The 15320-nt window shown below is 34.3% G+C and overlaps 1 protein-coding gene across 1 annotated transcript in view; it reads left to right on the forward strand.

The window, feature by feature from the left end:
- The window catches only part of UNC13C (unc-13 homolog C), a 624577-nt gene that overhangs the window by 483315 nt on the left and 125942 nt on the right, over positions 1-15320 (forward strand). The window contains exons 19-22 of the mRNA XM_008016541.3: positions 1345-1471; positions 6809-6905; positions 7567-7710; positions 12759-12836. Of these exons, the coding sequence (XP_008014732.3) occupies positions 1345-1471; positions 6809-6905; positions 7567-7710; positions 12759-12836 (446 nt within the window). The remainder of the gene's footprint in view (positions 1-1344; positions 1472-6808; positions 6906-7566; positions 7711-12758; positions 12837-15320) is intronic.

Raw genomic sequence — 15320 nt, forward strand, 5'->3', positions numbered from 1 at the left:
GAAGAGAGAGGTTAGGGGAGAGCTTATACTGAATGGTGAAAAGAGTGAAATGAATTTGGAGGGAGCTAAAGCTAAATATCATCTTGACTAAGATTTTGTTTGGGAGTTTGGCCTAGAAGTATTAGTTTATTACTCTTGTTTCTATGTGAGTACATGTCTTTATATTCCCCTCCCTCCCTCCCTACCTGTCTCCTCTCTCCTTCTCTCCTTCTCTCTCTCTCTCTCTCTCTCACTCTCTCTGTCTGCTCTACAACTTGTCTTGAATTAATCCTTGTTTAGATAATTTGAAAATGTTGACCTGGGGTTGAGTTCTCTCTTATGATCACTATTGGGATTTCAGTCCCTCATATCAGGTTTTGAAAAGCAGGGATGCCTTTAATTTGTTTATAACAATCTAATTGCTTCAGATAGTGTTTTAAGAATTTAGCTTAGAATGTAAAGTGTAGGATGTTTCTGCTATAAACTGAAGTCCTTAGGAGACTCACAGACCTCAAGCACAATTTCTCAGAGGGCACATTCAACCTGGATATAGCTAGGTATATTTTGGGTTTCATTGTGTTTATAGTTGTAGCGAAAATTGGCCAAATATTATTAAGGAGGGAAAAATGGCATAGATAAACATGCTCAGTAACATTATTTGTCTCCATTCCTCAGTACTGTATGTCCAGGTCACAATAGCTTAACAACTGTGTTAAGCTATATTTTTTGAGCAAGAGAGAAAAAAAATGCCACATAGTAGGAAATCGTGGTAAAAATGTATCAGAAAAGCCAAAGGGTGCAAGATAATTTTAGGTAAACCTACAGAATGAAGAAGAAATCATGTGCCTCATAAGTTAGAGATATATTCTCTCCTTTTCAACTATTTTAATGCTTTAGGGGGTAAATAACTAGGCCAGAAATGTGATCTACTCACCTTATATCTCTAATATTAATTAATCAATGATTATAGCTCCTGACTCATGTTTTATGCATGCTTATAATTTTAATTCTCTCTGTCACTTTGCATCAAGCTAAAAGCAGTGAAAATATGAAAATGTGCAGATAAATAGAGAAATTTTAGTATGTTATTACTCTGTAACTACATCAGACTTTTCACATTTTTTAGTAAGATGGATTAGAACATTGAAGTTATTTCACATTGTTGCTTGACCTATTCTATGTGGGACTTATAATTATTTCTTCATTTTGTAAAATTTTAGGTCTGCTTTTAGCAATTCATTATACCTTTACATCTAATATACTATTTTCTTCCTTTTAGAAATTCTATTAATAAAAATAGATTGGAACATAGTAACATTGTTGGCAAACCAAACTTTATTAAATATTTGATTTTATCTGTTATAGAACATGAAAATCAGCGGTTATGCAAGAGCACGGATTATATGAACTTGCATTTCAAAGTTAAATGGTTTTATAATGAATATGTGCGTGAACTTCCCGCCTTCAAGGATGCTGTTCCTGAATACTCCTTGTAAGTAGTGATTTTCACACACACACCCTCAGATCTAATTCACAGTCGTGTAAAATTACACCTGAATTGTGCAGCACTAAAATCTCTTCACATAATCTTCATTGGAATGAAGAAATTTCTGTTATGAAGTTGACATTACAGGATTTGCATGTCTTTGGTAACCATATTTAATTAAATTGTGTTGCATATTTCAAATATGCCCTACCTGGATATTCGACTCAAAGACAAAAAAATACATAATAAGACATGGCTCACGTGATAAAATGAATGATTTTCTGTAAAAGTACCAGAACACAGATTTTTTTTTAGGGGAAAGTATGGTGCTTGTATATTGACCAATATATTCACATTTTCCTTTTTATTCAAACTTGTAACTGTCTTAGGAATTCATATTTCTAAAATAGAAATAGTGGTTTAACAGGGAACTTTTTCACAAATATGCCTCTTTCAAACACATTTATAATCACACAAGGACTCATGTAATATTCTGCATTTGGTGTGTATTAGAATTCTATTTTATTCTAATGAAGAGGCCTTCCCTATGCCAGGCACTTGCCAAGTGCTGTAGAGCAATAGAAAAGAAGCTAAAGACCCCACCCTGAAAGGAATATACTCTAGGAGATGCTGATACACTCAAAGATCATGACAAAGCAAGGCAGAATGAAATGTGTGCTATTTAAGGAGCATAAACAAAGTGCAGTAGGGTTTCACAGAAGAGAGAAATTCCCTCTGTTTGGGGAACTCCACACAATATTCATGGATGGGATAGCATTAGATGTAGACTTTATAAAATTTACCAGGTTACAGAAAGGAAAGGGAGAAAAAGCATTAAGATGGAAATGAAAGTTATGAGCATAATTATGGAGGTAAGAATATGTGAGCTATCGTCCATAGGAAGTGAGGCATATTTCTATTTTTATAAAATTAGTACAAAGTAATGTTTTTAAAAATAATGTAGGAAAAGTAGTTTTGAGCCAGATTGTTATAAATAAATATTGTGAAGCTTGTACCACATTCATCAGGCATTGTGGGAGATGGAAGAGACAAAGAATGGGGGGCAGGGAAGAGATTTAGAAGGTAATAAGTGATTTAGAGATGAAATTAGAACAGCCCTTTAATACAACTTTTCTCATACAAAGTATATAAGAAGTAGTGGGACAGTGGGATAACTTAAAAATGCTATACTATTGGGTATAGGGTGTTGGGGAGATTTTGGTCAAAAGATACGACATTTCAGTTAAGTAGGAGGAACGAGTTCAAGAGATCTATTATACAACATGGTGACTATAATTAGTGTATCGTATTCTGAAAAGTTGCTAAGAGAACATATTTTACATGTTCTCACCATAAAAACGATATGTGAAGAAATGCATTTGTTCATTATTTCAATTTAGCCATTCCACAATGTATATGTATTTCAAAACAACATGTTATACTCAGTAAATACATACAACTTATTTTGTCAAATAAAACATACTTAAATACAGTAAAAATTATAGTCTTCACGTTAAATCAACTGATAATGTAGAGTGATTGCAGTATGTATGCAAAGGGTAAAGACATGGAAGAGAAATTTTGAAGACAGAATTTAAAGAATTTGTCAATTAAAAAAATATGGGGTTAAAAGAAAGAGGAAAGGTGAAGATTCCTTAAAGAACTAAAGGTAGATCTACCATTTAGTCCAGCAATCCCACTTCTGGGTATCTACCCAGAGGAAAAGAAGTCATATACCAAAAAAGATATTTGCACATGCATGTTTATAACAGCACAATTCACAATTTCAAAAATATAGAACCAGTCCAAATGCCCATCAATCAACAAGTGGATAAAGAAATTGTGGTGTCTGTGTGTGTGTATATATATACATACCATGGAATACTACTCAGCCATAAAAAGGAATGAAATAATGACATTCACAGCAACCTGAATGGGATTGGAGACCATTATTGTAAGTGAAGTAACTCAGGAATGGAAAACCAAACATTATATGTTTTCACCCGTAAGTGGGAGCTGAGGTATGAGGAAGCAAAGGCATAAGAATAATACAATGGACTTTGAGGACTTAGGGGAAAGGGCGGGAGGGGGGTGAGGGATAAAAGACTACACATTGGGTATAGCAAACACTGCTGAGATGATGGGTGCATCAAAATCTCAGAAATAGCCACTAAAGAACTTATTCATGTAACCAAACACCATGTGTTCCCCTCAAAACCTATTGAAATGGAAAAAAAAAAAAAAAAAAAACCACAAAAAAAAAAAAAAAAAAAAAAAACAAGAAAGAGGAAAGAGTTAAGCATGAGGTCTGTATGCCTAAATTGTTGGTAGTATCATTGATAAGGAATAGGAAAGTAAAACAGAGGAGCTATTCTCCAGACACTTCTGCTTCTGGCTCTGTCTAGACACTCTACACTAAACTAAAATCAGATTAATATGTTCCCTGATGGCCAAAAAAAAAAAGGTAAAAAAAAATCAAACAGCATCAGAAAGACAACAAAGGCAACCAGGACTTGAGAATCTAAGATCCCTGAGAAAAGAGAAATGCATTAAGATGAGTCCTGTATTTCGTTGCATCTTCTCTCCCATGTTCTTCACCCCCATATATCTGCCAGTTTGCAACACAGGGCTTGCAGAGTAAACAGCCAACAGTAGCTCAGAGTTTACAGCTGTCTTCCTGGACTGGAGAAACAATATGGGTGATGGTGCTATGAAGGCTGCTTGGGTTTGTGAGACCAAGATCCCAGAGAAAAGGAAACCACAGAGATATAAGCACAACATTCCACAGGCAGTTCCCACTGAAGGCATTTTCTGATGCCTAATTTGCCTACGTGTTGAGATTGGGGCAGAAAAAAAATCAAGTAGAAAGTGGGCACTAAGAGATTTGGAACTAAGTAGATACGTTAGCAGTCTCATAGTGCGAAAGGGACAAATGTTAGAGGTCAAAGCTGGTCCCCTTTGTGCCTACTTACAGTAACAGCCTCTCCTGTTGTAGCAGTAACCACCATCTGATGCCTAATAGCATAGGTTAGTTTTATAGATTTTTATGCTTTATATAAATGGAATCATACATTGTGTACAAAAAATAAGAAAGAAGGAACATTATAAACACTCCAGGCTTTCAGGTGAGATCTTTAAAGGTCTCTGCCCTAGAAATAATGGCAAAGTGGAAAGAGATCAATCTAAAACCCAACACTGTCTAGATCAAAGGTCCACAATATTCAAAAAATTAAAGGCTACCAGACAACAGGACTAAATGACGATCTGGAGATTATGCTTCTTCAGCAATGAAATGAAAACTCAGACCCCCCCCCAAAAAAAAAACAGTAAGAACAAAGAAGTTTGAGAAATATGAATAAAACATTTAGCAATATCTATCTATATAAGTATCTATATTTCTATATATATATCTGATCAGCCAGTTTCCATAATTTTTCATTGACAATTCTTACACACAAAAACATCCATATAAAATGTATAAACAAAAATGATAAAATACATATTATTATTAGGTACACACGGTACATTTACCAAAATAGACTATCTCCTGAGCCATAAAACAAAACTAATACATGTTAAGGGGGGAAATCATGTATTATATATTCTTGACACTGTAGAATTAAGACAAAAATCAACTCCAAGAAGATAATTAGATAACTAAATACAGAAAATCAGCAGAATATTCTAAATGCTCATGAGTAAAGAAAGAAATCATGGTAAAAAAAAATACAAAATATTATGAATTAAGTGCTAATAAAATATGGCACATCCAATTTTGTAGAATGCAGCTAAAACAGGAAGTAGATGAAAATTCAAAACGTTTTTGAAGTAGAATTTTAAAAGCGTGGTCTATTTAAAACTTTATTAAAGTTCTGTATTATAGCCACAATTAGAAAATTATATATAAATTATACCATTTAAATAACATTAAAATCACCAGAAATAAATGTGATGAATGGCATACAAGACATCTTTTCAAGCAACTGTAAAATATTATGAAAGAAATTTAAGAAGAACTAAATGAAATATGTAACATTCCTAAAAAGATGCATTATTATAAAGAGAGTAATTCTCCCCATGGACCTACAATTTCAATGCAACCCTATGCACATTTCAAGAGATATTTTTGTGCAAATTGACAAGATTTTTAAAATGCACGTACAAATGCAAAGTGCTTAAAAATACAAAGGCAATCTACAAACTGGAGAACTACATTATTGGTTATCTAATAAGATAGAGTTCTTAAGAGAGTGTCATGTTAATGCATTTCTCAGTCCATTCTCACACTGCTATGAAGAAATACCTGAGTCTAGGTAAAAAAATAAAAATATAAATAGGTTTAATTGGCTCACAGTTCTGCAGGCTGTACAAGAAGCATAGTGGCTTCTGCTTCTGGGAAGCTCCCAGAAAGCTCTCAATCATGGCAGAAGGCAAAGGGGGAGTGGGGCATCTCACATTGGGAGAGCAAGAGCAAGAGAGAGTGAGGCGAGATGTGCTGCACAGTTTTAAATAACCAGATCTCATGAGAACTCAAACACTATCACAAGAAGAGCACCAAGGGGATAGTTCTAAACTATTCATAAAAACTCCACCTGCATGATCAAACCACCTCCTACCAGGCCCCACCTTCAACACTGAGGACTACAGTTTGGCATGAGGTTTGGTGGGGACACAGATCCAAACCATGTCAGTGCATAACAAATGAACCAAGGGAACAAAATAGTCCAGAGGCCAATTCACATGTATGGCATTACCTGATTTACATCAAAGATGCAAAGTCAGTGCAGTGGGGGAATAAATGGTGCTCTAAATAAATGGTGCTAGATCAACTGGGCATACATACAGAAAAAAGAATTTATGCTCAGAATGGAGAAAAAATATCTTAAACAATTTCCACAAATCAATTGTCCGTAGATTATAGATGATAATAACTAAGAAGTCTGAGGTAAGCACCCAGGATCAGTTACAGATTAATGTGAATGGGTAGAAGCTCAATGGCAAAGAATTAAAAAATTAATAAATGGGTTGATAGGGAAGAGAGCACACAAGGTCTACATTTTACAAGAGTTTGAATTTTGAAGGGAATTACAGAGTAACTATTGGAAACTAAGCATATTTGAGACAGCATGGGAAGAACCAAGACTGGGTGGAGGTTGGAGGTAAAGAGGAGGAGATCGATTTGATGGAGAACAGATAAAGGTCTCTAAGGAAGCAAAACTGCAAGAGAGAATGAAAGGAGATTGTTGATTGTGAATTACTTTCATATACAAAAAGAGCAGCATTCCTGTTAATTATATGCAAATGATGTCCTTTGTGGTAGGTAACATTATTAATTTGTTACAGGTGGTTTGAACCTTTTGTCATGCAGTGGCTAGATGAAAACGAAGATGTATCCATGGAATTCCTTCATGGAGCACTGGGAAGAGACAAAAAAGATGGAGTGAGTTTATATTACCTTCAGAATGTTCATTGCCACGATTCAGTCACATTGCTTACTTTTAACCTAATGGGAATTATTAGACTCATTGTTATTAATTGTTTCCATTCCCCAATGACCAAAATTAATTTAAAACACAATTTCGATGGTCTGGTCAGAACCCTAGAAACTTGCCTAAATTTATTAAAAAAAAAAAAAAAATCAGTCACCCATTTTTCCCAAGATTTTCTTTAATTCTTACAGTAATCTGAATCTACAGACTCCCTAAGCTTGTACAAAACATCTTTGTTGTCCTGGAACTTTTCCAGGATTTCTAGATTAGGAGCAGACATTCTCCCAGTCCCTTTGCAGCAGCTCCCAAAATCTTGAGCCACAATCGACTTGCTAAGCTAACCTATTGCCTGTGGGGAAAATGAAATACAAAAGAACCAGTACCTCAATTCTGCAGTGGAAAAACCAATTAGCAGCAGCTTGCCCCGTGATATTAGTTCCACCACACTTTCTGGCAAAGGAAATTAATGATTTTAAAGTGCGTAGGCATTTTATTACTGGGAAATGTAGATATATGATGCGGGAGATTCAGTTGTTGATGGGAAATAATGAAGAATTTCCCATTCCCCCTCTAATGCACTGTTTGGGATGGCTTCACCTCCTCTCCTCACAGTTCCAGCAGACATCTGAGCATGCCCTCTTTTCTTGCTCCGTGGTTGATGTGTTTGCTCAGCTGAATCAGAGCTTTGAGATTATTAAGAAACTGGAATGCCCTAATCCTGAAGCATTATCTCACTTAATGAGAAGATTTGCAAAGGTAGGTTAAATAAAATGAGTCTTCTTTTTTTCTGGGTCTGTGGCGATCTGAAAAATGCTATTGTTTTGTGGTGTTAGTCTTCTCTGACACCCCTACCCCAATTTATTTGTAATTCGCTACTAGTAAGTTCAGTTATTTCCAAGATTCCCATCTGATTTCCTGCACTTCCTATTTCTTTAATATGGATTTATCATCTTAAAAACCCTTTTATTGTTCACATCGATGACTCAGCTACTTATAATTGAAGAAATTACCATAGATTTCCAAATTACTCACATTTCAAATGTGGTGTTTTCTAGCTGCAAGTAAGCCTTGGCAATTGCATATTCATTAATTAGGAAGACTAACCTCCTACTTTTAAAATATTAAATAACAGCCAAAAATCATTTATTTAAACCATTCTTAGAGATGACACTCTTAGTCCTCTTGGATGATACTAATTTCCCAATATAGTGAAATCTACAGGAGAGTAATTCTAAAAATTCTCTAAGTGTTTTCTTGATGAGCAGCTGTGTTTGGGTGAATGCCAAGAAAAGAATGAAACTGGGTCATTAGGAATAGTGTTTGAAAAAGTATGTCACGTACTATTCTTGGAATTCTGTAGGATTTAGGGGAAGCAGGATCATATGAGAATTTAAAAATCTCAGGGTAAATATATTTAGGTTAATATATTTAGTAACATATTATAATTGTACATGATATTAGAAAAGTAACTAGAATTCACCCTCAGAGTAGTCAGGCAGGTAGGTTATGTAAGTTGGGAGACACGAGTGCACGGTAACAGGGTAGAAGGAATGCTTAATTGAGATTTCTAGACCCTGGGCACCAGTCACCCCTTGGTAGTTCTGACCTTTCTTCAGCTGTATTACTGAACTTACCCACGATAAGCCTGCTGGGGTATAACCAAATGTACTGAATGGAAGTGTAAAAAGGTGGGAGGTCACAAGGAAGGTCTTAGAATCACACTCAGGAAAACACATTCTCTGAGGCAAGAAGAAAAGAATCAGTTCCATGTATTACTGAGCAGATGTGTGCTTTTATTGGTGCAATAAAAAAAATCAATTAAGTAAAACATTTTTAATCCATGGAAATTCAATAATATCCAATTGTCAACAGGAAATAATGTAATAACGATGAGAAGCATTTTCTGGAAAAGAAGAAATTAGTAATTTTCATTGAAAAAGAAATTCTCTTTTATTAGAATGATTTGAAAATCTCTTGCAAGCATTTTTCTTTAACTCTTGCAGTGACTTACTATACAGAATAATAAATAAAAAGCAAAATCAATTAAACATAAATATAAAAATAAGTAAAATCAGTCAAATCCATTTTACCATTGTCAGCCTTTCTTTTTTCTTTTTTTCCTTTTTTTTTTTTTTTTTTTTTTTTGGAGACAGAGTCTCGCTCTGTCACTGGAGTACAGTGGCACGATCTCGGCTCACTGCAACCTTCACCTCCCAGGTTCAAGTGATTCTCCTGCCTCAGCCTCCCAAGAGTAGCTGGGATTACAGGTGTTCGCCACCATACCCGGCTAAGTTTTTGCATTTTTGGTGGAGAAGGGGTTTCTCCATGTTGGCCAGGCTGGTCCCAAACTCATTATCTGCCTTTCTATCTATAATTTGTATTTTATATAACAAAACAGATAAAAAATGGTTTGTGTTTACTATAATTAGCCATTTCACAAGAACTGCAAACTACTGGAATTTGTTTTTATTTCGTCAGATGTGACTGACTAATTCGTCTTGAAAACTCTACCCTTCTAAGTATTGGAATCGTTATATCAAAATATTCTAAAATCTCATTATCTTTATGGGATTTATATTGATTTAAACAGTCTCCTGGAGATAAGACATATTAATTGTATCTGTAGAGATTTTAAAAATTTTGCATTTTAAAATGGGATATAAAGGGACAATGTATTCTTACTAAACAGGATATAAGACTGAAAAAGGTACCAAACAAAATGCTTCAAATTTCATGTCAAGAACATTCAGAAGCTATGATGAGTGATAAAATGGGTACATGAGTAGTCAATATTCCTATGACTATACTACTGCTCTTGACAAGTATGGATAATTTAATTTTAAAAATAGATATGAAGTAATGTTATTTTTAATATTGCTTAAAAACAAACAAATATTAAGTCCTGGGTATGAGTCTGGCTGTTTGCCAGGTGTGAGATACTGTGGTAAATGATGCACACCTATTTCTATTCCTTGTTCTCTGGGAACATAATTATAATTTTTAAAAATAATAATCATAATTCATTGAGCATTATTATATGCTAATCACTTTATATATTTTCGTATTCTTCACAACCATCTAATTAAATGGGTGCTATTATTTTCCCTCATTTCCATCCATGATGAAACACTAAAAATGTTTAAATAATTGAAATGATATGGATAGAATCCTTTCGACCACTAAACTATACTCCCTTCTCATTCTGGTGTGATCAGAACTAAGTTAGAAATTTGGAGAATAGAATCTCACTATTTGTTTTTTACCCTTAAGGTCAAACCTAGGCATTTATGGTGGCAGAAATGGGAGACCCCATCTTACGCTGGATGTGTTAAAATGCATTACATAAATCAGTGAAGTCACATTTCTAATGTTGCTGAACCAATAGACAGTTTTCTTGTCTTCCTTGTGTTGTTCTAATACTGCATTGTTCCATGCATAAAATGTGAATGAAAAGATGGATTTTGAACCACACTTCTTATCTTACTGATCATAAGAGCAATGCACTAGATGGAATAACTGGAAGTGTTGACAGGGTATTTAGCCCACTCCTAACAGGGTGGCATTAGCTCAGAAAAACACAATGCCTTTGTCTGAGTAATTGATGGCCATCCTACTCAATACTCCACCAGTAGCTGTGTGTCAAATCAGAACTGATCATAGCTGAAAGATATTTTAGTCACCCTGTCTGATCCTTCAAATGCAGCAGAATCACTCTCTGTACTGCCACACTGCCATTAGAATTTCATGTTATTTAATCTGGAACTTTTTGAATAGCAGCTCTTTATAGGTATCCATAAAAGAACCCTCTACTCCTCATGACTGTTTCTTTAGAACAAGATGCAGCAGCCCCTGCTAGGCTGTTTGTTCCCTCCCTCTGCACTGTACTGTCTTCTGAAGACCAGTAGTTCCCTAGAGGTAAAATCATGACCTAAGCTCACACACCCAGAAGTCCTATGTTCCAGGCCTTGCCAGGTGCCCCTTCCATGACAGCTCCTCTCTGAAGACTTACCTCCACCCTGCCATGCATTCGTTAAGATAGTGCTTCTCAAACTTGGTATGCATTGGAATTACCTTAGACTTGTTAAAACCCAGACAGATGGGGACCACCTCTAGCATTTCTGACTCGGTAATTTAGGATAGGACCAGATAATTTGCATGTCCAACTAGTTCCCAGGTGATACTTATAATGCTACTGATTCCAGAACTACATTCTGAGAAACAATGAGTTAAGCATGTCATAAGCAACAGCTTATTAGTATGAAAGAGCTATTGTGTGGTAGTAGTTTACTTAGCTGAATAAATTAGAATGAAATTGAAGTTGCCCACAAAATGTATATCGCACGCTCTCGTTCAAGTGACATCGTACATTAGTAAAGATGGGAGTTATTATAGCAGTGTACTTGCAACTCTTACAGGCACATAGCTTTAAGCTATATTCTTTTTTTTTTTTTTCAGACAGTCTCGCTCTGTCACCTAGGCTGGATATATTCTATATGACTGTGCACTTTTTCCTACCTGCAGCCCATCGTGGCTTGCCAACGATTGGCATTTGTAGGCTAGTACATGTGACATCCCAGGATCCCTTGTCTCTAAGCATAAATTCAAGGGACTAGGGTTTTTCTATGAAGTATACTCAAGCTATAGGCCATAGGGCATACTTCAAGAATGATTGTAAAGGGTATCCAGCTTCCTCTTTCTTCTTTAGAAAACAATAAAAAACAAAAAACAAAACCCAGGCTGTTCAGCAAGTCACCCGGCAGCTGTAGGATGTAGAGGAAGCAGAATCATAAAAATTTAAAAATCTCACATGGCACTAAGTTGTAGAGGATTTTCACATAGCCCAAACTTTACCTTAAGCAAGTTACAATGTCTGAGTTACAACGATTGCCTAAAGTCAGATTTATGGTTTGTGTTTATATGTTGTTGTGTATGCAATACAATATAATGATTCTTCAAGTTTATGATGCCATCAAGAAGCTGTAGACTGAGAGTAGTGTTCATATGTACAAACGAATAAGTATTTCATAGCTAAGTCCAAAGTAATTCAACGTTATGTCTAAAGTAAAATTTGAAGAGACACATTTGGAGGATAATTCAGTCTGATCAACCATCTGTTTATCAGGATTTATTGGTCTGCTGCTTGATAAGATTTTATATTTTTCAAGGTCAACTTTGTATTTGAGTTGATGCATATTATCATGTTACTGTGTACTTCAACACACTATTGATTTTCTGTCTGTGTGTCTTCTCTTATCTCAGGATTTCATTGTGATTTTAAAAGTGTGTAAGCAAGCTTATAATCAATTTAGCAAATTCAGGTTTATAAATTAAACATCTCTTCTTCAGCTTAACTCTTTTGAGTGTCTCCTTCAGTTGATTTTGAGCCACTAAGAAAATTCAGATATATGTTGTACAAATAAGAAAATAAAAGCTTTTTAGTCTTTACTTTGCTATCAAAAGAGATGACATTTCTACTGCTATTGTTGCCTTACCTCTTCTAAGAAAATCATATCTACATTCGGCTTGTAATTTAATCTATGTGTAAAAGCAGTAGAGTGCAAACTCATTCATGCATCTTTAAGTAATTGAAATAAAATTTAATTAACATGGTTTATTTCCCTCTGTTTTGCATAATTAATGAACGCAGAGGGCATTCTTAGGCTCAGAAACAGTAATTAGAGAGAGAGAAATATGTAGAACTAAGATAAAAAAGACAGCAAGAAGGTAACTTAGGATTAAACTTTACAGTGTATTTGTAAACTACATACTTACCTGGGTCAAGTTCACAATGTTTTCTTTCTCAGACTATCAACAAAGTGCTGCTCCAGTATGCTGCAATTGTATCAAGTGATTTCAGTTCCTATTGTGATAAGGAAAATGTGGTAAGTAAACATGTCTCTACTTTCAAGTATCTCTCAGTTGAGATTTACTTCTTCAAAGTATGAGTAAGCAAGAGAAATTGTTGGCTTTCAGTTTTCATATAAGATAATTAGAAATAAGGATCTTAAGAAGTTGAAAACTTCTCCAGGGTTCTCGAACCGGTTTTAATACAGGATTTACAGGAAGGTTGAGAGTGTCTCAGTGCCAGCCAACTTGTGGTTTTCCATGTAATAAGGAATGAGGCTAGAATAAATAATTGAAAATTCACATACTCATAAAATACTGGAGCTGAGAAAAACAAGGGACTTAAAAATTAGATGAGTATTGGCACCAACTAGTTTCATTTTGGCACAAATACTAAAATAAGTGTAATTTAGTCTTTCAGTTTTCAAATAAATTGCAAAGGTTAATATATGCAACAATGCTGATTTCTATTCTGAATTATTAAAATAGCTTTTTTAGATATTCAGAAAATGTTTATAAAATTCAAACTAGTATTGACACTTAATAAAAGGCATAAAGAAAAGCGAGATAAAGGTATTTGAAATATAGTCAGATTTATTTTATGATGGAAGGTGAAAGCTTTCTTACCAATCTGTAATATTAGGAGAAATACAATGGCAGCATTGTAAACACTTTGAAAAACAGTAGCTCTGAAAAAAAAAGTGTTTAAAAAGTGAGTATAGGGGTTTTTTAAAAAAAAAAGAAAGAAAAAGAAAAACCAGTTTTTCCCCCTCAAAAAATCAGTTTCGCTATCAGGTGAATCTAAATTATTCTAAAGAAAGCTACTAGTTTTCTCCCTGAAACCTCATTGACCTCTTGCTGACAGCTCATTAAGATAAGTCAGTCCTAATAGTTTTTGAGAATTCTATAAGATGCTTCTTTTCCTTAAATTAATATGCTGCCCAGCAATTTTATTAGAACTTTTTGACAACTCAAACAATGATTTCTAATTGCTCTTGATTATACTCAAAAAGCAAGTTTTTTAAAAGATACTAAAAAACTAAAAGATATTTAAAAAGATATAATAAATATCTTTTTAATAAATAAAAAGATATTTATTTATTGAAAGTATGTTATTTCTGATTAAAAGATAATACATGTCTAAAGTGTTACATTGAAAATGCAAACAGTATCTGATAATTTCACAAGAGGATCTTGTTTATATTAGGACAGCCAAATTGAAGATTTTGAAAGGTGGCCGTGAACTCCTAAGGCTAATTCCTGCCATTCAGAAAGGCAAATTAGTTTTTAAAAGCCCCTGCAGAGTTCCACGTTATGTATTAACATTCTATATTTTACACTGAATAAACACTGAGATAAAAATCATAACCCAGTATTATATTATTCTATGTACTTTCTGTAGGTTTTATACTTTTAAAAATTAAATGTTTATAAAAAGAACCAAACGCCCTCCAAAAATTACAGCAAAGGAACTTCCTTTTTCTTCCCTCGGTGCTTTTCCTCCATAATTACTAATATCTTGACCAGCTTTATACACTATTGCTTAAATGCCAAATATCATTTTAGCTTTTATAAAAGAATATCACTTGGTTACTTGGCTTATGTTTTCATTCAAGGCAAATTGAAGTGCTTTTGTACATTTCCATGAGTATATATAGTTACTATTACAGATACTTATTTATAATTATTTCAATATAAGATTTCAATATCAAGACCACTGAAACTTGTACATCTTTCAGTATATCTATGGTAATATATCTATTTCATCTGCAAATTGAGCTAGAAGCATCTAAAGATAGACATCATTTAAGATATGACCATAATATAGGCCAGGTTTGGAAGCTCACACTTGTAATTCCAGCGTTTTGGGAAGCCGAGGTGGGCAGATCACCTGAGGTCAGGAGTTCAAGACCAGCCTGGCCAACATAGTGAAACCCTGTCTCTACTAAAAATACAAAATTAACCAGGCATGGTGGCGTGCACCTGTAATCCAAGCTACTTGGGAGGCTGAGGCAGGAGAATTGCTTGAACGCAGGAGATGGAGGTTGCAGTGAGCCAAGATTGTGCCATTGCACTCCAGCCTGGCCAAAAAAAGAGCGAAACTCTGTCTCAAAACCAAACAAACAAAAAAGATATGGCCATAACATTTGAGTTCTCAGGGTTTAGAATTAAAGACCAGAGTTAAATAAAATATCCATGTCAGAATAATTTGTTTTCTATTGTAACATTTTAAATTTGAAATGGGTCAAAATATTTTTATTCATTTTATTTCACATTCCAAAATATAGCAAGACATCACAATCTAAATTAGAATTACTTTTATTTTGAATAATTTAAAAATACTTTCAAACTCAGAAATACTTCAACCATGTAGAAATATTCCTAGTCTGAAAGACACTAACTTTCATATTCACTATGTTTCAGTTTCCTAACTTTGCTCCAGATTGAGATAAAATTAAAGATATTATTATATTTTTAGGGAAAAAATCAAGATATGAAAATAGGAAGATACAAATTACTTT

The sequence above is a fragment of the Chlorocebus sabaeus genome, chromosome 26 (genome assembly GCF_047675955.1).
Source record: "Chlorocebus sabaeus isolate Y175 chromosome 26, mChlSab1.0.hap1, whole genome shotgun sequence".
Lineage (NCBI taxonomy): Eukaryota > Metazoa > Chordata > Mammalia > Primates > Cercopithecidae > Chlorocebus > Chlorocebus sabaeus.